Source organism: Dromiciops gliroides, chromosome 1, assembly GCF_019393635.1.
Source record: "Dromiciops gliroides isolate mDroGli1 chromosome 1, mDroGli1.pri, whole genome shotgun sequence".
In the NCBI taxonomy this organism is placed as follows: domain Eukaryota; kingdom Metazoa; phylum Chordata; class Mammalia; order Microbiotheria; family Microbiotheriidae; genus Dromiciops; species Dromiciops gliroides.
In genome coordinates, this window is record NC_057861.1 from 271,419,799 (window position 1) to 271,441,586 (window position 21,788).

The 21,788-nt window shown below is 39.1% G+C and overlaps 1 protein-coding gene across 1 annotated transcript in view; it reads left to right on the plus strand.

Moving 5' to 3' along the window:
* CLVS1 (clavesin 1) overlaps positions 1–21,788 on the plus strand; it is a 224,723-nt gene that overhangs the window by 182,334 nt on the left and 20,601 nt on the right. The window contains exons 4-5 of the mRNA XM_043975118.1: positions 12,353–12,463; positions 16,083–16,318. Of these exons, the coding sequence (XP_043831053.1) occupies positions 12,353–12,463; positions 16,083–16,318 (347 nt within the window). The remainder of the gene's footprint in view (positions 1–12,352; positions 12,464–16,082; positions 16,319–21,788) is intronic.

A 21,788-nucleotide genomic window follows, 5' to 3' on the forward strand; every position in this document is an offset into this window, starting at 1 on the left:
TGTGTTATGGAACCTTTTGGCACTCTGAAGACACATATCAATATCTTCTTAGAATAATATTTTAAATGTATAAAGTAAGACACATAGGATTATACAGGAAAACAATTATATAGAAATGTTATGAAAATGTTTTTTATTTTTAGTACATGGACTGCAGGTTGAGAATTCCTTCGCTAGACAATGATACCTTATCAATCAGATGTTTTATGACCAAAAGCTGTTTTAAACTCTCCAATGTTAAATCAGTCCTTCACTCTAGATGACCTTCCATTTACTCTGAATCTATCTAGTATAAGATTATGTATATGTTATATTTCCCATTAGAATGTTAACTCCTTGAAGTAAGGGAATGTTTTTGCTTCCTTTGCATTTCCAGTCATTAACACAGGGCTTGGCACATAGTAAGTTTCTAACAGAAATATTAATAATAACTAACATTTTATAGCATTTTAAGGTTCACAGAGTGCTTTGCAAATACTATTTCCTTTTATCCTCACAACCCTAGAAAGTAGGTGCTATTATTATTCCAGTTTTACAGTTGAGAAACTGGAGCAAACAAAGGTCAAGTGGCTTGCCCAGGATCACACAGTTTCTAAGTGCCTGAGGCTGGATTTGAACTCAGATCTCCCTGACTCCAGGTCCCGTACTCTATCAGGCATCAGGTGACAATGAATTGCATTTTAATCAGAGATGTAACATTAGAAGGGATTTCAAAGACCTTCCAATCCAATCTCTTCCTTTTATAGATGAAGAAACTGAGACCCAAGGAGTTGGAGATTTTCCCAAAATCTCACAGGTACTAAGTGTCCATGATCACTCTGCTAGTAAATGGCAAAGTCAATATTCAAATTCAGGTCTTCCAACTCCAAAGAATGTAAGATCCTTGAGGGAACATGACATTTTCTTTTGTTAGTTTGTTTTGTTTGTTTGTTTGTTTGCAGGCAATGGGAATTAAGTGACTTGCCCAGGGTCACACAGCTAGTAAGTGTCAATTGTCTGAGGTCGGATTTGAACTCAGGTACTCCTGAATCCAGGGCCAGTGCTTTAACCACTGAGCCATCTATCTGCCCCCCGACATTTTCTTTTTATGGGCTTTGCACACCCAATTCTAGAACAATGCCTTCAACAGAGTAGTAGGCTCTTAATTTTATTATTTTAATACTACTCCACTACAAGAAATTTTACCAGAATCTTCATTACCTAGATTGATCTCTGATGTCATCAGGGTGCCCAAGAGAATGAATGGTCACATGAATCTTGCTTAAATTGCAAGATGTCTCTGCTACCCCTGGGAGGATTCTAAGAAGTGGGGTGAGCTAGATGGTACAAAGGATAGAGTGTTGGACTTAAAGTTAGGAAGACCTGAGTTCAAATTTGGCCTCAGACACTTATTTAGTTTTGACACTCCACTCACAATTTCCTCATCTATAAGATGGAGCTAATGATAGCACCTACCTTACAGGGTTATTGTGAGATGACATATATATGAGATAGCATATAAATGCTTTATAAACCTTAAATGTGATGATAATGATAATGACGATGGTGGTGGTGCTGTGGTGATGATGATGATGATGATGATGGAGGTAAGGTGAAGTACTTTCTAGGCATGGAGGACAGTTAGTACAAATTCACAGAGATAGGAGATGGAGAGTTGTGTGGGAAGAATAGAAAAGAGTCAGGTTTGCCAAGACTGTGTAGCATGCATGGGAAGGACAGTAGTATAACACAACATATGATATATAGATATCATATCTATCCATCATCTATATGAGAGAGAATTCTACCAAAGTGACAGCTCATAGTGCAAACTCTGCTCCAATTATAATACTCCAATTCTGCTCTCATTCTTGAGCATTCAGATAGTCATGTAATGGAGATGATTAAAATGTGCAGAGTAGGTGGAGATCTGCCATGGCAAAGGAGTTTCCTCTATCGAAGTACTCTATACCAGTAAAGTCACAATCCAATAGCATTTAATATGCCACAGAAAATGAGCTAATAGGGAAAAGTAAATGAGAAACAAGACTTTTGGGCAGTTCTGTGGCTTGGAACTGGAGTAATGGCTGGCTGGGTGAAGAAGGGGATATATTAGAGAGATGTCATGAAGACATAATTTGTCCTTTTTTCTTTATCTTTTCTTATATAGTTGATATTTCCACTTATTTAAACAAGACACCTATAAATTATTTATATGATGAAACAAAGATTTGACAACTTCCAGGGAATGGGTGATTTTCATATTATGCCACTTCAATAGTGATTTCAATCCATGTGAGACACCCCAAAAACATTAAGATGTCTCTCTTTTCAATTATAGCAGTTGAAATTAATACAGTCTGCTAAATTTTTAAGTCACTCTTTTCCCCCTCCTGAGCAGTGTTTAGAGACTGTGGTTCTGTTTGTAGCTACATTCCATGAAGTAGATTCAGGTAGGAGTGGGTTGCCAGTGGGGTAGAGACATTGGTGTATTCAACAACATGAGTTATCAGGGGATGACAACAGTAAGCATTTTGCCAGGCCCATATAGGTTTCGGCGAGTGGTAATGACATGAGGTGCCAGAGCCCTGGCAACGGCTACAACCAGTGGGTGGAACACCGTGCGGTTTGCGGAGCCCCAGGCCAGTGCACACCGAGGTATAAAAACCTCAAATAACAATTAATTCTTTAAACAGGCCTGGAATCATGAAGACTCATCTTCCTGAGTTCAAATCTGACCCCTGACACTTATTAGCTGTGTGTTCCTGGGCAAGTCACTTAACCCATTTGTCAATCTCATCTATAAAATGAGTTAGAGGAGAAAATAGCAAACCCCTCCAGTATCTTTACCAAGAAAATCCCAAATAGGGTCACAAAGAGTAAAACACAACTTAACAACAAATATTATATGTGTGTGTGTATAGCATGTGTATATGTATATAGTTTACTCATACATACATAGACATACATGTGCATATATACAGAGACACATGTACCTATATACATAAAATACAAATAGACACACCCAGGATATCTATGTATTGTGTATATGTGCATACGTATATATCCAAGGTTTTAATATATGTATATGCATATGTATATATAAGTAAACCATGTACACATATGACTACATGTATACATGTATCATTTCTATCTCTATACATATGCTACATATAGAAGGTTGTTACATATGTGTTATATATATAATGTGTATCATAGGTATAAGACTCTCTCATATATAGTATGTGTATATGTATGTGCATATACACACGCATACACACACTTTGGACCACAGTTCAATGCACTTACATTTTAAAATCAGTTCTCTGTGTAAAAGATTCCCTGGGATCCTACAGTTTCAAAGCCTTCTGGGAGGACAAAAGTTACTAATCTTTCCTTGTTACAAGAAAAGATCTAGTCATGCTGTTTTAAGCACCTTCAGAGGGACAGCTCACAGCACAAACTCTGCTTCAATTCTGAAGTTCTTTGAACTTTCCTATTGTCTTGCTAATGATTTCTCTGGTACTTTATTGCAATGGAGCTGATTAAATAGAAATATGTTTAATGTTTTATATATATAGATATAGGCTTTATATATATAAAGCCTATATCAGATTACCTGCTGTCTAGGGAGTGGGAGGGAGGGGAGGGAGGGAGGCAAAAAAATCTGAAATTGGAAAGCTTGTATAAACAAATGTTGAGAACTATCTTTACATGTAACTGGAAAAAAATAAAATGCTTTTATCAGAAAAAAAAAGTAAGCCTAGCACCACTGGAAGTATTAAGATGGGTTTTACTTTTGAATTCTATCAGCCAAGAGAAATACAATCAGCTAAATTGTAAAACCTGCTCATCATTGTCTTCTGGGCAGTGTTTGGAGCTTGTTTGTGGTCAGGTACCAGGGGTATTTGCTGCTGGACTCAATGGATCCTGTTCCTCAGGCCAAGCAGTCAATCCTGGCAGGTGTGCAATCAGGGAGAGGCCTTGGTACATTCAACTAAAAGGGTCCATCAGGTGGCAATTACTGCTGGGGTATGATTGATTCTATCTGTAGTTAACAAGCTGACAAATCAGAATACAGGATATTTGGACCTCTGTTGCCACGCAAGTAGGTTCAAGATAGGAAGCAAGAAAATCATGTCCCTGTGTAGAAAATGCCTAAGTGTCCTACACAGGCTAAAAAGTTTTGGGGGAAAAAAAAAACAGCGGGAAAGTAGAGCACGTAAAAAAATAGGTTTTAACCAGAAGGCCTTCATTGAGAATAAGCAATTCAATTTAATGTAATTCAATTCATTTCAACAAGCTGTATTAGGTAGTAGAATTACAACAACAGCTTCTGCCTTCAAGAGCTTTACATTCTACTAAAAGTAAATAGCGAAGGGGCAGCTAGGTGGCACAATGGATGAAGCACCGGTCCTGAATTCAGGAGTTCCTGAGTTCAAATCCAGTCTCAGACACTTGACACTTACTAGCTGTGTGACCCTGGGCAAGTCACTTAACCCCCATTGCCCCACAAAAAAAAGTAAATAGCAGGGGGCAGCTAGGTGGCGCAGTGGATAGAGCACCGGCCTTGGATTCAGGAGAACCTGAGTTCAAATCTGGCTTCAGACCGTTGACACTTACTAGCTGTGTGACCCTGGGCAAGTCACTTAACCCCAATTGCCTTACCAAAAAAAAAAAAAAGTAAATAGCAGACACCGAATATATGAAGAAATGTATATAAGTATAAAGTGATTTCAGGGAAATAGAATATTAACAGCTAGGATGATCAGGGAAGACATTGTTTTGGATATGACACTTGAGTTGGTCCCTAAAGGCAGCTGGGGACTCTGAGAGGTAGAGATGAAGAAGGGAAGCATTCTAGAATCAAAGAGTTTATACAAAAGCATGTGGTCAGGAGATGCAATGTCAAGTTTGGGGTAGGCTAGACTTAAACAGGCAAGGTAAGTCAATTTGACTGAAAGGTAGAGTGTGTTTTTGAGGGAAAGCAATATGAAAGAAGTCTGGAAAAAATAGGTGAGATTCAAATTGTGGAAGGCTTAAAATGTCAAACAGAAGAGTCTATATTTAATACAGACATGATATTAAGACTACAAAGCAGGGGGCAACTAGGTGGCGCAGTGGATAAAGCACAGGCCCTGGATTCAGGAGGACCTGAGTTCAAATCCGGCCTCAGATACTTGACACTTACTAGCTGTGTGACCCTGGGCAAGTCACTTAATCCCCATTGCCCAAAAAAACAAACAAACAAAAAAAAAACTACAAAGCTTCTTGGGCAAAAGAGTGACATGATCACACCTGGACTTTGGGAATATCAATTTGATGGTTATGCAGATTAGAATGGGGAGAGATTGGAGGCAAAGAGATCAATTAGGAGGTGATTTCAGTAGTCCAGAAAGAGGTGTTGAAGGACTGAACTAAGGTGGTTGTACTGTGAGTAGAGAGGAGATTGAAGAGGAAAATGATGTGAAGGAGGTAGCTATATGATGTAGCAACTGATTTGGACATTTGGGAAGGGGTGGTGCTGGAAGGTTGAGAGTTCAGAATGATTCTGAGTTTCAGAGTTTTGTTGCCTAGAAAGATTGTGGTGCCCTTGACAGACATGTCAAAGTTAGTAAGAAGACTTAGTTTTGAAAGGAAATAATGAATGCATGTTGGATATGCTGAGTTTGACATACCTTTGTAGCATCCTGATAGACATGACTAGCAGGCAATTGGTGAGACACAACTAGAACGAGAAAGATGGGATATAGAGAGAATTGAGAGATACTTACATAGAGGGGAGCTAATGAGATCACCAAGGGAGCATAGAGAGAGAGAACTGATGAACTCAATGCAGATTGAAGCATTTTTTTCTTACTCTATATTGTTTTGTTTGTGTTTTCTTTTGCAACATGGCTAATATGGAAACATTTGGTATGATTTCACATATATAAATGATATCAAATTGCTTGCCTTCTCAAGTTGGGGAGAGGGATAGTAAGAAAGGAGAGAATTTGTTTTTTGTTTTGGGGTTTTTTAACTTTAATTTTATATTTAGAATTTTCCCAAATTATATACAAAATACAAATTTTGACATCAATTTTTAAAAACTTTGTGTTTCAAATTCTCTTCTTCCCTTCCTCTGCCCCCCACCAAGAACTCAAGCAATTCATTATAGGCTATATTTGGGCAGTCATGCAAAACATTTCCATATTAGAGAGGTTATGAAAGAAAACAGACAAAAACAAAACTTCAGATAAATGAACTAACAAAAAAATGTGCTTCAATCTGTATTCAGATACCATCAGTTCTCTCTCTGTAGATGGATTGCATTTTTTATAAGACCTTCAGAGTTGTCTTGGATAATTGCATTGCTGAAAATAACCAAGTCATTCACAGCAGATCATCTCACAATATTGCTGTTATTTTGTATACAGCACATTTTACTTTGCATAAGCTCACAAAGGTCCTCCCAGGTCTTTCTGATAGCATCCTGCTCATCTTTTTTTATAGTAAACTACATTTATATAGTACTTTAAAGAGATATTTCCTTACAATAAACCCATGAGGTTGATTATTGCAACAACAGTAATAGATAACATTTATATAGCACCTTATATCTGAAAGTAGAGAATTTGAAACTCAAAATTTAAAATAAATTATTGTTAAAAATTGTATATGTAATTGGGAAATATTTAATCAATTAAATATTTTAAAGATATGATTGGGGACCTTGGAGAGATTAGTTTCAGTACAATGGCAGAATGGAAAGCCAGACTGAAAGTGATAAAAAAAAGTGAATGAGATGTGAGAAAGTGGAGTCCCTTTTTCTTCACTTAATCAATCAATGATGCTTGTTAAGTCCCTGTTATGTGCCAGGCACTGTGTTAAGTACTCACACAACTCTGCTTCAATCCCTTATTATAAGGAGTGATCCTGAACTATTACAATAGCTTTGTGGTTGGTCTCCCTGCATTATCTTGTCCCACTCCAATTCATCCTCCAGTAAGATAAAAAAGTGATTTTTCCTAAAGCACAAATCTAATAATAATAACAACAGTTAACACTTAAATAGCACCTATAATGGACTAAACATTCTGCTAGGTGTTTTACAAATATCATCTCATTCGATCCTCACAATAAGGTCTGACCATATCACTCTCCCCTGACCCTTCTCAATAAACTCCCTATTATTTCCAAGATAAAATATAAAATTCTTTTTTGGCTGCTACAGTCTTTCACAATCTGGTCCCTTCTGACATTTTCAGCCTTCCTACTCCTTCCTCCCTTTCATGTACTCTATGATTCAGAGACATGGGCCTTCTTCCTGGTCCTCAAACAGAGCATTTCATCTCCCAAAGCTCTCTGGAATGTTTTCTCTCTTCACCTCTTTCTCCTGCACTTTACTTCTACACTCAACCCACCTTCTGTGTGAGGTCTTTTCTATTCTCCCCAGATATTTGTGCCTTCCCTCTAAAATTACCTCCCATATCCAAGTAGTTGGTGGTGCATCAGGAAGACTTCAGTTCAAATCTGGCCTCAGATACTAGCTGTGTGACCACTGGCAAGTCACTTAACCTCTGTTTGCTTCAATTTCTTCATCTTTAAAATGGGGATAATAGAATACCTACCTCCAAGGGTTGTTGTGAGGACCAGATAATATATATATGTAAAGCATTTAACATAGTTCCTGGCATGTTGTGAAAACTTTATGAATGTTAGTTATTATTCCATTGTGCATATTTTGTATGTATATATTTTGCCAATTGTCTCCTCCATTAGAAAGTGAGCTTCTTAAGGGCAAGGACCCTGTTTTGTCTTCCTTTGTATCCCAGTACTTAGCACAATGCCTAACCCATAGTAAATACTTAGTAACCAACTCTTCCTGTAACACTGAAGCAATAGCAGAGAGAGTGGGTGGAGGATGTTGAGAGCAATTCAGGTATAGAGTTGGGAAAAAAGGAAGCTTATAACAATTTTTAAGTAAAGTAGAAGACAAAGAATTAGGATGAATTGGTTTCTGCAGAGAAGAGAAAGTTTAAAATAGATGTTGGTGAAAGAGCAATAGGAAATCAAGCAGGCAAGGATAAAAGACTCAGCTGCAGCAATGAGGACCCATTTGAAATTATTTTTCAGTTATTTCAATTATGTCTGTCTCTTCATGACCTGATTTCGTTGTTGGAGTTTTTGTTTTGTTTTAAGCAAAGATATTGGAATGGTTTGACTTTTCCTTCTTCAGTTTATTTTATAGATGAGGAAACTGAGGTAACTGACTTGCCCCATAGTCACAGAGATAGTAAGTGTCTGAGGGTGGATATGAACTCAGGTTTTCCTGACTCCAGGCCTGGAGCTCTATCCACTACAACCACCTAGGTGCCTCATTTGAAATTAGACAACATAAACTTGGAGTGCCAGTCAGTGGAGGATCATGGATTTGGAGGTAGAAGGAACCTTAAAAACCATATAGTCCAATCCCCTTATTTTACAGATTAAAAATTGAGGCTGAGAGGTTAAATGATTTGCCCAGGATCACATAGCTACTAAATATTTGAGAAAGGATTCAAACTTGGGTCTTCTTAACTCCAAATCCAGCATTCTATCCATTGCCAAGGAATCAAAGGGTACCATAGGAAGAGTCAAGTTAAGGTGAATAAGAATGAGAGATAGGATAATAAGGTGAGGGAGAAGGGGATTTCTGTCTAGGGAACTTTCTTTTTCTTTTTTTTTTCGGGGCAGTGGGGGTTAAGTGATTTGTACAGGGTCACACAGCTAGTAAGTGTCATGTGTCTGAGGCTGGATTTGAACTCAGGTCCTCCTGAATATAGGGCCACTGCTTTATCCACTGTGCCACCTAGCTACCCCGTGTCTAGGGAATTTTCAAGAGAATTTGCTAACAAAGGATAGCTTTTCCTTTTGCTCAGCAGCCATGGGAGCTATATCTCTGGCCCCAGATGCAATGTTGATTTGATAGCATTGGAGGAAAGGATAAGGATGGAAATTCTGGACCTGAACTGACTGGCTTGTTAGGAAGTCTGTTAGTGAGGGGACCAAAGCTATTAGTATTATGCAAAATTTAATAATCTAGATACAAATGAGATGGTTAATAAATATATAAACCATCTGAATTTGATAGCGCTGCCTTATTACAAAAGAATCTTATGAAACTTTGGATTAATGAGATCAAAATGCCCTCCAAGTGAACTCGGGCAATAAACAAGTGAGTGTCAAGCAAACACCAGAGTTATTTGGGATGCTGCATACTATTTGCCTCTCTAAATGTCTGGGAATTTATAGCTAGCAGATAAGCTCCCATGTATTGGAACTTCTTTTCCCATGATAATTGGTAGATTTTATGACTCTCTAACATCTTCATCTGCTGGAGCCATCCTGTTTTCCTTTCCAATACTTGTAAAAAATATCTGGATATCCTTATCTGTGACAACCCCTTTTGAATCATATATTATTCTTATATTGTTTATTTTCAAGTTTGAACTATCAAACTGATTTGTACTTCATATACTCTTGTCATATTGCTTGCTTTTACATTAAACTGTCAAATTAATTTGTATCATGCTAATGGAGTTGGTAACATCCTATACTAATAAGCTAGGAAAACCAAAAGGTAATCAATCAATCCAGATCTTATTGATTTACCAATAGAGACCTAAAACTTGGATTATTAAAGTCTGTAACCAAAGAGCAAAGAAAGTTTAGATACTTTCACACACAAAAGAATTTTGAGCTCCTTCTTTGAAATGAGTATCTATATGCAGATTCTCACTTCCTAATGAGACAATGAACTGGTACTGTTTTCCTAACTGTTCTCTGATCGGTTCTGTGAATTTTCACTGTTTTCCATAGAAGACAGTAATAAAAAAATTTTTTTTCACACTGGCTATAGGGCACTTGATTTACTCACCTTTTCTAGCCAGCCAGGATGGGTCTGAATCAGGCCCCAGCTTCTGTTGATGATTAGATTATCACCTCTTGGGTGGAAGAGGGGAAGAATTGTGATTGCTGGTCCAGGGACAGTTTGCAAGGCCAAGTGGTCTTGTGGAGGGGAGGATCAAGAGGTATATTTGGAGGGTAAATGCCAATAACTCTGGTGTGTAGGTCCTGTCTGGTTATTGGGCAGCTGTTCTCTCTTCAATATGGCTATGTCTATGGCCTACCTCAGCCCAGATATTAATTTCATTTCCATCTAGGTCTATCTTAGGTTATGGGTACTTGGAGGTTCATTTTGATATCTATAAAGGCTACCTGAGGTCAGTCCAATGGGTCAGAAATACTCGTAGCTGAGTCCGTTGATTGTTGATGCAGTCACATCCAGTGACTGCATAATCATCTATGACCTAACATTGCTTTCCATGTTGACAAAAAGGTCCAGTGCTTTAGTAAGCAGAATAGATAGTCAGCTGAACACTCACTGGGTTTTTTATTTTAATTTCTTCTCTTGGGGGTAGAGGGAGGACGATGATTCTGGCTCTGATGTACAGCCTGGGATTCAATTAATAATGCAGGTGTCAAGACAGTAAGCGGGGCATTTATTAATCTATCTAATGAGATAACATATATAAATCACTTTAAAAACCTTAACACTATACAAAAGTTAGCCATTGTTATTATGATGATGGTGGTGGTGATGTCAACTGGTTTAAGGCTTCTGCAAAATATCAATTTTCCTGGAGTATAAGAAGCAATATCCAGCCCTGGATTAGTAAACTCTTTGGCCCCAAAGCTTTCTCTCAAAAGTCTTTATAGGAAAACAAGCATCTGCTCCTCCCTAGTTTGTGTCTGGGGCTCTGAAAACAACCCAGCTCTGCTGAATTATTGACTAAATTCAGGCCATTTGCAAACTCCCATCAAGTAGCCTTTGGTCAGGAATTCAGGCAGTCTACATTTTCCAAGTAATGATAGAGGCCCTGGACACCTTTACCCAGGTTAGTTTATCTCATATGATCCCTATTACCATGGAGGTAAAACCTCCAGAAATATTTTACTTGGTGCAGTCTCATCACAGTTTAGGTGTTTCTCTTTTATTCAGGATCCTTCCCCCAGCTGGAATTCAAAGCTATTGAAGTTAGTGAGTAGTACAGTATTCTTTGAATCAAATTTATGTTTCCTTTGGAGAAAGCAAGTTCCTCCCCAGCCCCCACCCCCCACACTCAGCAGAAGCCTCTCCAGGCCTCCCCAAGTTCCTCTTCTAAAGCTGGAGAAAGCTCCTTCCTAGTACTGGGCTCGGGGTTCTCTCAGGAGAGAACCCTCCTCTGTGTGTCTCATCAGTACAGAAAGCTGCCAATATCATTTTCTTTCCCCTTGAATGGTTTTATAGACAAACTCAATCTGAAAACATAAGCACATTTTATGATGCTTTCACCACTCTCCATTAACTGTGTGCCATTCTGTGTTGGAAAGATGGCACGGAATACTGGACAGGTCACCACCCCCAAAACCAGGAAGATCTGGGCTCAAGAACAGCTTGTTTCACAAATGTAACCTTGGTCAAACCACTTCCTTTTCAGGAATCTAGGCAACTCTCTTGAGATTTTCCAAGTTATAGAGAAGATGGGACATGCACTGACAGTTTCCTCACCTGGAAGTTCTCTATACCAGTGAAATCACAGGTCCCCTCCCTATCCTTATTTATGTAGGAGAATATATTTGAAGCATATTTTCATTCAATTCACCTTGGTCAATAGTGTACCAAGGCCCAATTTTTACCTAAATTCATGAAACTCTGTGCTCTAAAAATAACAATCTACCAACAGTGAATGCATTTGGTCATTTTCATTTTGCCCTGAGTACCCATGAGCCTTTTCAATTCTTTTTCTGGTTCCTTACTCCAGGGTTCATTGACCTGGAAAGTTCAGCTACTGTTATGATAATGTGAGCTGGATCTGTGTTGAAGGAGGTAGGGGTGAAGAGAGAAATCGCGTGTCAAGGGTGTGTGGGAACCAAAACCTTGAGTGCCCCACGAAGAAAGAGGAATTATAATTCAGATTCTCCCCCAACCCCCAAGCCTAAAATCCACCTACCCCCCACCCCCAGCTATCCCCTCATACTGAATAGAGACTTCACAGTGCAGAGTAAGAAATAGCCACAGCTATAGACCCACGGAAAGGAAGTCCACCCACCTATTGATTGTCTTTTTAAAGCTCCCAGCACCAAAAAGCAGACATGTGAAGAGCCTGAGTTGATGGGGAAAAGGGAGGAAGTGGGCAGGAGACCTTAACAGCAAGGGAATAAGTATGTGTTTTCCTCCTCTCACCTTCATTAGCGAGTGCCTCAGTCATGAATAAGAAACAGCCTTGTTCCTGGCCTATAGTCTTGCTGTCTCCCTGCCGACCCTGGCGTGCTTGTTAATTGGTCTCCATTTCTTTCTTCACTACAGGACAGTTTTCCGGCCCGCTTTGGAGGAGTCCATTTTGTCAATCAGCCCTGGTATATTCATGCCCTGTACACACTAATCAAACCATTCCTCAAAGACAAGACAAGGAAAAGGGTAATTAAAGAAAGATTTCAATGTGTATATGTCTTTAGAGATATGGCTTCATATAGGCAGGAAATTTGGAGTGATTTCTCTCGTGTCTTTTCTTTGCTGTGTTCTCTCAAGCCCTGTTTTTTTTTTTATTGCTCTGTGTGATGGGTATTTTTGTGTAGCCACTGAGTATTAGAGCCTCAGCTGGAGTTTGCAAATGGCCTGAATTTAATCAATAATTCAGCAGAGCTGGGTTGTTTTCAGAGCCCCAGACACAAACTAGGGAGGAGCAGATGCTTGTTTTCCTATAAAGACTTTTGAGAGAAAGCTTTGGGGCCAAAGAGTTTCCTAATCATGGAATATTTTAAGAGTTTCAGTTTTGTCCTGTGAATTTACTATCACCCCAGGAATTGTTTACAAGTTGGTTCCCTCCTTTGCTCTTAGTTCCTAATTCCTCCTAGTAGACATTTCAAGTCCATCACTATCTGCTTTATACATAAGTTCTATGGCAGGGGGGAGAAAGGGAGAATTGTTTATTTTTTGATTTGGTCCAAAGCTATGATTTCAATGATGGAGGGAACTTCTGATGTGGAAACTTCCTCCAGGGGATGCAGATGTGAATGGACCAACTCATCTGTAACTTCTAGTCTTAGAGAATTGTTGGGGCCCTAAGAGGTCAAGTAAATTGCCCAGGATCACACAACCAATATTTGTCAGAGACAGGGTTTGAACACAGGTCTTCCTGATGCTAAGGACAGATCTCTAGCAATCAACAAGCACCTATCAAGGACCTATTATGTGTCAGGTACTGTGTAAGTCCCTGAGATACAAGACACAAAATGAAACACACCCCATGATCAATGAGCTTACATTCTAAATGGGAAGACAACATGTATACAAATAGGCACATACAGCGTACATACAGAGTAGATGGAATATACTTTGGAAGAACACACTAGAAGCTGGGGGAACCAGGAAAGGTTTCCTATAGAAGGTTGCATTTGACTCAACAAGGTAGAGGCAAGGAAGGTGAGCATGCTAGACATGGGTGTTAGCCCAGTGCAAGAGCATGGAGATGAGAGACAGAGGATCCCTGGCAAGGAACAATAAGTAGACCAGTATGGCTGAGTGGGGAGGGAGGAAAGAAGTCTGGAAAAGGATGAAGAGATCAGGTTATAAATAGCTTTATATCCCAAAGGAGTGTAGAGTTGCTCCTTGAATAATAGTAATATGTACACACACACACACACACACACACATATATACATATGTATGTATACATGTGTCTATATGTATGCATATACATGCACACAAAACAATCCTTGTTCTCAAGAAACATGCATTCTAGTGAAGGAGACAGTGAATACATACATAACTAAGTACAAGATTCTGGAGACTTGGTCCAGAGGAGTTTCAGTTGAATGAAGATTTTGGAAGCCAGACTGAAGAGGGTCTAGAAGAAAGCAAGAGGAGAGAAAATGGAGGTACCTAGTGTAGATGGCTCCTAGATGTAGATGTAGGTATAGCATGTTTATATATATATATATATATGTGTGTGTGTGTGTGTGTGTGTGTGTGTGTGTATACACACATGCATATAGATATATAGATATATATCTCATGTATATGTGTTTGTGTGCATGTGTAATCTCAGAAGAAAATCACCAGACATGAGATAGACCAGGAAGGGTCTCTTTCAGAAGGTAAGATTTTGAGTCTTGAAGGAAGCCAGGGAAGACAGGAGGCAGAGGTGAGGTATATCATGTGTATATGGGTAGTAGGAGGTAAGGAAGTGAGGAAGAATCTATATTAGTATATGGGGTGTGATGTGAATAGACCTAAAAAGTTTTTTCATAAATCTAAAGAGCCTCCTAATTTTAAACTACAAATATATGTGGATTATCTATGCTGTGGGCTATCCACAAAGATTTTTAATCTCAGGCTGACTTCCACTATCACCGGGACCTATCAGTCAACCTGTTCTCAGGAAAAACAAGCTAATTTTATTTATTTATTTGTTTGTTCATTATTCATTCATTCATTCATTTTTTATTCAGCTATTCACCCATTTATTTATCCATCTATTTATTTGTTTATTTATTTATCCAATTATTTATTCATTTGTTTGTTTATTCATTCATTTATTTATTTGTCTACATGTTTGTTTATTCATCCATTCATTCATTTCTCTATCCATCTATCTATTTATTTATTTATTAATTTATTTGTTTGTTTGTTTATTCATTCATTCATTCGTTTGTTTGTTTTGTGGGACAATGAGGGTTAAGTGACTGGCCCAGGGTCACATAGCTAGTTAAATGTCTGAACCCAGTTTTGAATTCAGGAAAATATGTTTCTTGACTCCAGACCTTTCACTCTGTCCACTGCGCCACCTGGCTGCAAGAGGACACAGGGCATACAATTGGAAAATAATGAAAGATTGAATATAATGAATAGCTAAATTTTGTGGTATAGACTCTAAGGGCTATCAGAATTCAGAGAAAGGACATTGTACAAATGAAAGAAAACTGTTAAAAGAGAGTACAAAGCTGAGCTCTGTCAATTGTTGGCTAGCCTTACACAAATTGTTCAGCCTTTCTAGGTTTAAGTTTCCCCATCTATTCTGAAACACAGATAGGAACACTTTTTCCTCCAAACAGACTTGCATCAGCCATGTATCTAAATGTCATTCCCAAACTCTACCCTGGAAGACATCCATGTTGGTGGAATAAACACGAGTCAACTTCTGTTCATAAAGATGATTGATTATAGGAACTAAAAATGTTTAGCCTGGAAAAGAGAGTACTCAGGAGAGACCTAAGAGGTGTATTCAAGTGCCTGAAGTGCTATCATATGGAAAGAGGATTATACTTGTTCTTCTTGGTCCCAGAAGGAAAAACTAAGCATTCTGGGTAATACTGAGGGAAGCATATTTTGGCTCTGACATAAAGCATTTGTGAACACCATCCTAATACTTAGTACTATCCCAGAGTAAAAAAATGGGTTGTATAAAAAAAGTAGTGGGGTTTTCCCTCACAGGTCTTCAAAACAAACTTTGGATGATTACATTCCAGGTATTTTGTAGGATGGATTCTTGTTCAAGGACTAGGCAGCCTCTGATATCCCTTCTAATTCTGACATTCTGTTGTTTTGTGCATCATGTGGGTGATGCTCTATCCTGCATCGCTATGTCTTTCCATGGGCTGCCCCCTGTTCTTGGAATTCTTTCTTTTCTCACCTCTACTTCTTGGAATCCATGGTTTCCATGATGATCAACTTAAGTTTCACCTTCTGCAGGATTTATTTCCTGGCCCATCCCCAAACTCCATCCCCTCCATTCAGTTTATAATCTCTTCCTTGCTACAGTGAACCTGCTTTTGCTCTGTGTGTGCTGTATCTTGTCTATTCCTCTATAGATATACATTGCCTCCGTTAAATGTAGTCTCCCTGAGAGGAGGATTATTTTCTTTTCATTTTTGTATTCTTAGGTTTAACATGGTGTCTAGCACAAAGACTTTTTTCCCCTTAAGCCTCTTGATTTTGTTTTTGAAATTCATTGCAGGCTCTTAATATGTGCATATTGATTGTCTCTCAGTTATGTGTTTCAGGGTTTTTTTTCCTATTATTATGTTTTTCCCTCTAGATCTTTCTCCATGGCAACAATTTGAACAGCCTTCACCAACTAATACACCCAGAATTCCTGCCCTCTGAATTTGGAGGGACCCTGCCTCCCTATGACATGGGAACTTGGGCTCGGACATTACTCGGTCCTGACTACAGTGATGAGAATGACTATACTCACACTTCCTATAACGCAATGCATGTGAAACATACATCCTCCAACCTAGAGAGAGAGTGCTCACCCAAGCCGATGAAAAGGTGAGGAATGCTTATCGATGCTTTCTAGAAAGTGGGCAATGCCATTGGGTCCTACTGTGGGTTAAGCCATCGATGACCATGATATAGATAAAATCAGAAATGAAATCTAATGATAATTACAGATCATTTTGCTAGAGGGGAAAGCAAAGGGCCCTTTATTCACAAGTGTGATTATTGCCTTTGTATGACAGCAGCTAAGGAGCAGAATCTCAGCAGTAGCTTAATTACTTCCCTGATTACTAGAGAGGGCTTTAATGCACAAACAAGATGAGATTTGTCAGGCCTCTGAGATAGACTGAATGGAAAAACAACCCACCAGGAAGCTAGTCCCTGTCTCTGGCTGGAATGCTATTGACCAAAGATCTGAGGTTTTCCAAGTGATAGCTGAGGTTGGATCAGTTGCCCAGGAGGTCTTTTTCTACTGTTCCTGGAATGGACCTATAAATAGTATCACTCCGGAGGTTGACAGCTGACATCTCAAAGAAAATTTTCAGTCACAATAAGTAAAAATTGCATCGCTTGATCCTACTGTGATGGCGCTGAGCTCAGAACAAAAACACACATATCTGCCCTGCTTTGTGCTGAACAGTTGCAGGTTGATTTTCCTTCCTGATCCCCATTATTTTGGATGTGTTGTCCTCAAGCCTTCCATCTCTCAGACCCATCTCTCTTCCCACCCAAGAAATGGAATGCCTCAGCATGTGCGAATCTGGAGGAGAGAGGGAGGCTGACAAATTTGTGCAGCTCTGCCTCACAAATCCAATTCGTGGGCAAGTCAAGCTATCACCTGTGATTTCATTCAACCTTTTCAAAAATGAAGGATGACTACAATGAGTAACATAACATAGTTAACATAATTAAAATGATGACCCTCTGCCCCTTCTAGAAAACTTTGAGCAGGATTCCATTAGTCCTTAGTCCTTACTGACCTTCTAAATTTCAAAGGAATCAAAAGTAGGGGCATTAATAAGAGAAAAGGCCCAATTCATCCTCTTCCCTTGCCCATTCCTGATAGCTCTTCTCTTCCTTGCAAGGAATTCCTATGCATTTGGATTATGGCTGCTTTTACATAATTTCTTGGGCCTTGATGCCTGGGGAGTAGAGGGGGTGGTGGTGGCAGGTGGAAATCACCAAGTTGTTTCACCTTCCATTTATGTAGGTGCTGATGGTAAGTTCCTTTTCTCTTCCTTCCTTTTGTTACTGCTGTTTTTGCCATCTCCCAAACTTCCAACCCCACTATCTGTGAGCATATCTACTTTTTCAAAATGATTGTCACCTCCTAAAGGGTAGATAGCATTTTACACATTTTATACCCCCACATTATGCAGTGTGCTGAATGTGCATAATGGGGCAGCTAAGTAATGCAGTGGATAGAGCATCAGGCTTGCAGCCAGAAAGATCCATGTTCAAATCTGACCTCAGACACTTCCCAGCTGTGTGACCCTGTGCAAGTCACTTAATCCATATTTGCCTCAGTAACTCATCAGTAAAATGGGGGAACACTGGACAAGGAAATGACAAACCATTCCAGTATCTTTGCCAAGAAAGCCCCATGAACAAAAATCCATGGGGTCAAGTGAATTCAGATATTACTGAACAACAACATCTTCACATAATGCATAGTAGACGTTCAATAAATATCCATAGGCTCCTGGCATGTCTTAAGTTAGAAGGGGAAAAGAGTAGACATACAATTCCCAAAAGGTTCTTCATTCTTTTTTTCTCTCTATGGATAGAAGTCATGGAGAGGTAGATTAAACCAGTATATTAAACTGGTGGATTTAAACTGGGAGATTAAACCAGCATAAGGGAAAAAAAAGGTCCTAACAATGACAGCTTTCCAAAAGTAGGACTGACAACCTTCAGAAGTATAGGGTTCCCCATCAATGGAAGTCTTTGGGCAAAGGTTGAATGACCACTGGTTGGAGGTGTTATAACAGGAGCTTCAAGTATAGGTTTGACTAGATAGCATTTAAGGTACTTTTCAACTCTGAGATTTTTCTGATTCCTCGATTGCTGTGGCAATCTTCATGGCTTCAATGATCACCTCTATGGAGATGGTTCCCATTTGCTTATGACTCTCCCAAATTTCAGATAACATTTTTTTTTTTTTTTGCGGGGCAGTGAGGGTTAAGTTACTTGCCCAGGGTCACACAGCTAGTAAGTGTCAAGTGTTTGAGGCCGGATTTAAACTCAGGTCCTCCTGAATCCAGGGCCGGTTCTTTATCCACTGTGCCACCTAGCTGCCTCAGTCAGATAACTATTTTTAACTGCCTACTCAACTTGGATAGTCCACCAGCACTTCAAATTCACCATGTACCAAACTGAACACATTATGTTATCCTATCCAACCAGCCCCTTCTCCTTGCTTCCCCAGTTTCTATTTATCAAACCTTTATTCACCAGTCATTCAAAACTGAAACCTCTTGCCTCTCCTTTCCCTTCCCCCAACCCCACCATCCAGTTAGCAAGTTACTTTAGTTCTGACTATACTATCTTTCACATCTGAGTTCTTCTTTTCATCCAGTCAATAGATTTTAAATGTCTATTATGTTCCAGGCACTGTGCTAATTGCTGGGCATATAATAAGGTAAAAGAGAGTCTGATGGTGCTCACAGTCTAATGGGGAAAGAATGTGAAAAAGTCTATGTGAGGGGCAGTTAAGTGGCACAGTGGATAGAGCACTGGCCCTGGAGTCAGGAGGGCCTGAGTTCAAATCCTGCCTCAGACACTTAACACTTACTAGCTCTGTGACCCTAGGCAAGTCACTCAACCCCAATTGCCTCGCCAAAAAAAAAAAAAGTCTATGTGAATGTTTTCATCTAAGTATATAGATAGATATAGATATGATAAACTAAGAAAATCAATAGAGGGAAAGCATAGAAGATAGGATTGTATCTGGGATTTGAAAGAAGGCAAGGAAGTTGGGAAAGGACAGATAGATAGTACAGTAGATAAAGCACTGGGCTTGGAATCAGGAAGACTCATCTTCCTGAGTTCAAATCTGTCCTCACACTTACTAGCTGTGTGACCCTAGTCAAGTCACTTAACCCTGTTTGTCTCAGTTCTTTGGCTATAAAATGAGCTGGAGAATGAAATAGTAAACCACTCCAGTGCCTTTGCCAAGAAAACCCCAAGACAGAGTTACAAAGAGTCAGACGCTAATTAAATGAATCAACAATAACAACAAAAAGGGAAGTCAAGAAGCAGAGATGAGGAAGGAGAGTATTCCAAGCATGGGGAACAACCAGTGAAAATGCCTAAAGTTGGGTTCTGGGAACAGCAAATAGGCCAGTATCACTGGATCCCTGATTTCGGAGTTAACAGGGGGAGTAAAGTGTGAGAAGTCTGGAAAGGTAGGATTTGACCAGGTTGTGAAGGGCTTTGAATGCCAAAGAATTTTGTATTTGATCCTGGGGGTGATAGGGAGCCACTGGAATTGAATAGGAAGGTGACATGCAGTTAAGGAAAATTAGTCTGACAGCTCAGAGGAAGATGGAGTAGAGTGGGGGAAAAGTTGAATCAATCAGACAAACCAGCAGGCTATTGCAATAGTGAATGTGTGAGGTGATGAGGACTGCTCAGGGTGGTTACAGTGTTAGAGGAGAGAAGGAGACATAGAGGAAAGAAGCTATAAAGGTAAAAGTTGGCATGCCTTGACAACGGATTGGATATAGCTAGTGGGAGAAAATTAGAAGTCGAAGATGTAGGGGCTTTCAATAGTGACAGGGAAGTTCAGAAATAGGGAGGTTTTTAGGAGAAAGATGAAGTCAGTTTTGGACATTTTGAGTTTTAGCAAATATTTATTGATTGCCTTTTATGTATCAGATCCTGCAGAAACTAAGACAAAAATAAAATGGTCCATGCTGTGAAGAAGCTTATATTACATTGGAATCAAAAAGCATGAACATAAATAAGTGAATGTAAATATATCCAAATTAAATACAAAATAATTTGGGGAGTGTAAGATGGTGCAAGCAACTGTGGATATCAGGTTTCATGTAGGAAGTGGCACTTTAGCTGAAACTTAAAGGAAATAGCCTGCTTTTGAAAACTATCTCTATCTCTAAAACCCCTTCCTGGGTCCTGGCAACTCTGACTTCCAGTTCGGTCACATATCTCATTAGTTTTTTGGTACCAATTACTGGTTCTCAGCTAGAAGCAACTGGGTGACAAAGATGAAACTGGGACTAGAGTTAGGAAGATCTGAGTTCAAATCCTACCTCAGATGCATATTAGCTCTGTGATCCTGGGCAAGTCACTTAACCTCTGTTTGCCTAAGGTTCCACATCTGTAAAATGGAGATAATAAGAACACCTACTTCCTAGGACTGTTGTGAGGATCAAATTAGATAATATGCCCATATTAAGCATAATAGAAAGGCTTATTCCCTTCTCCTAAGTTTCAGTCAAGTATAACATTATGGACCTTGTACCATAAGTTAACTCTTATAATGCTAGAAACATTTGCTCAGACCTGGGTTTTGGGTTTTGGGTTGTTTTTTGTTTGGTTTGGTTTGGTTTTGGTTGTTTTTTTTTTTTTTTGGTTAAGTATCCATTTGGAGCTTATTGGAGCTACTGGGTGTGAGGTATTGCTCTAAACCCAGTTTTCTTAATCTGCTTTCAAGTTTCCCCAACAGTTTTTATTGACTAAGGAATCTTTCCCACAGTGGTTAGAATTTTTATATTTATCATTGTGCTATTATGTGTTCCTGAATCAGCCAGTCAATAAACATTTATTAAGTGCCTACTATCTGCCCAGGCACTGGGCGGTCTTCAGTTGCTTCTGGGTTTTCACAATGCCACACAACCTCACAACCTTAGCTTCAGTCTCACATTTAATTGCATAAAACTGGATGGTAGAATAGCTCTGAGATTTATACCTGATAACCATCCATTTTCAATCTAATCAATCACCTGTGTAAGTGACCAGTGTTTCTGGGTCACTCCCAATTGTGTTATGTCATTAACTTGACCATGGCTGTTCAGTTAGACTGAGGAGATATAGTTAGAAAGATTCATGGAATCTTTTTATTATTTAAATAATAAATTTTAAATCTCAACCTAGGTCTCTACCACGCATATGTGTCCCTTACGTACCCGTAAAAAGATCCTAAGTGGAAGATGTGAGAAAGCTGCTTGAGGGAAATGATTTCTCATGCTATCTCTGTTCCACAGAGACATTCAGGTTCCTGAGCAAGTAATTCATTGCCCTGTCAAATCAGGAAGAAATAGCAAGCTACCTTGTTTCCCTCGTCCCAGCTAGGGGGGGCATATGTCAGTGATCTGACTATTTTCAGCTGCTAATAGGTTTGGCCTTGACCTTAGTAATTTTTCCACGAGTTTTTCTCTTTTTATAGTTTGAATTTTACGCAATTTCAGGATAACGAGCTATTTCCGGCAGAAGCCATACATCATCATAAAATAAAATCCATATGAAGATGTGGGAGATGGTGGCTATCCAGGAACAG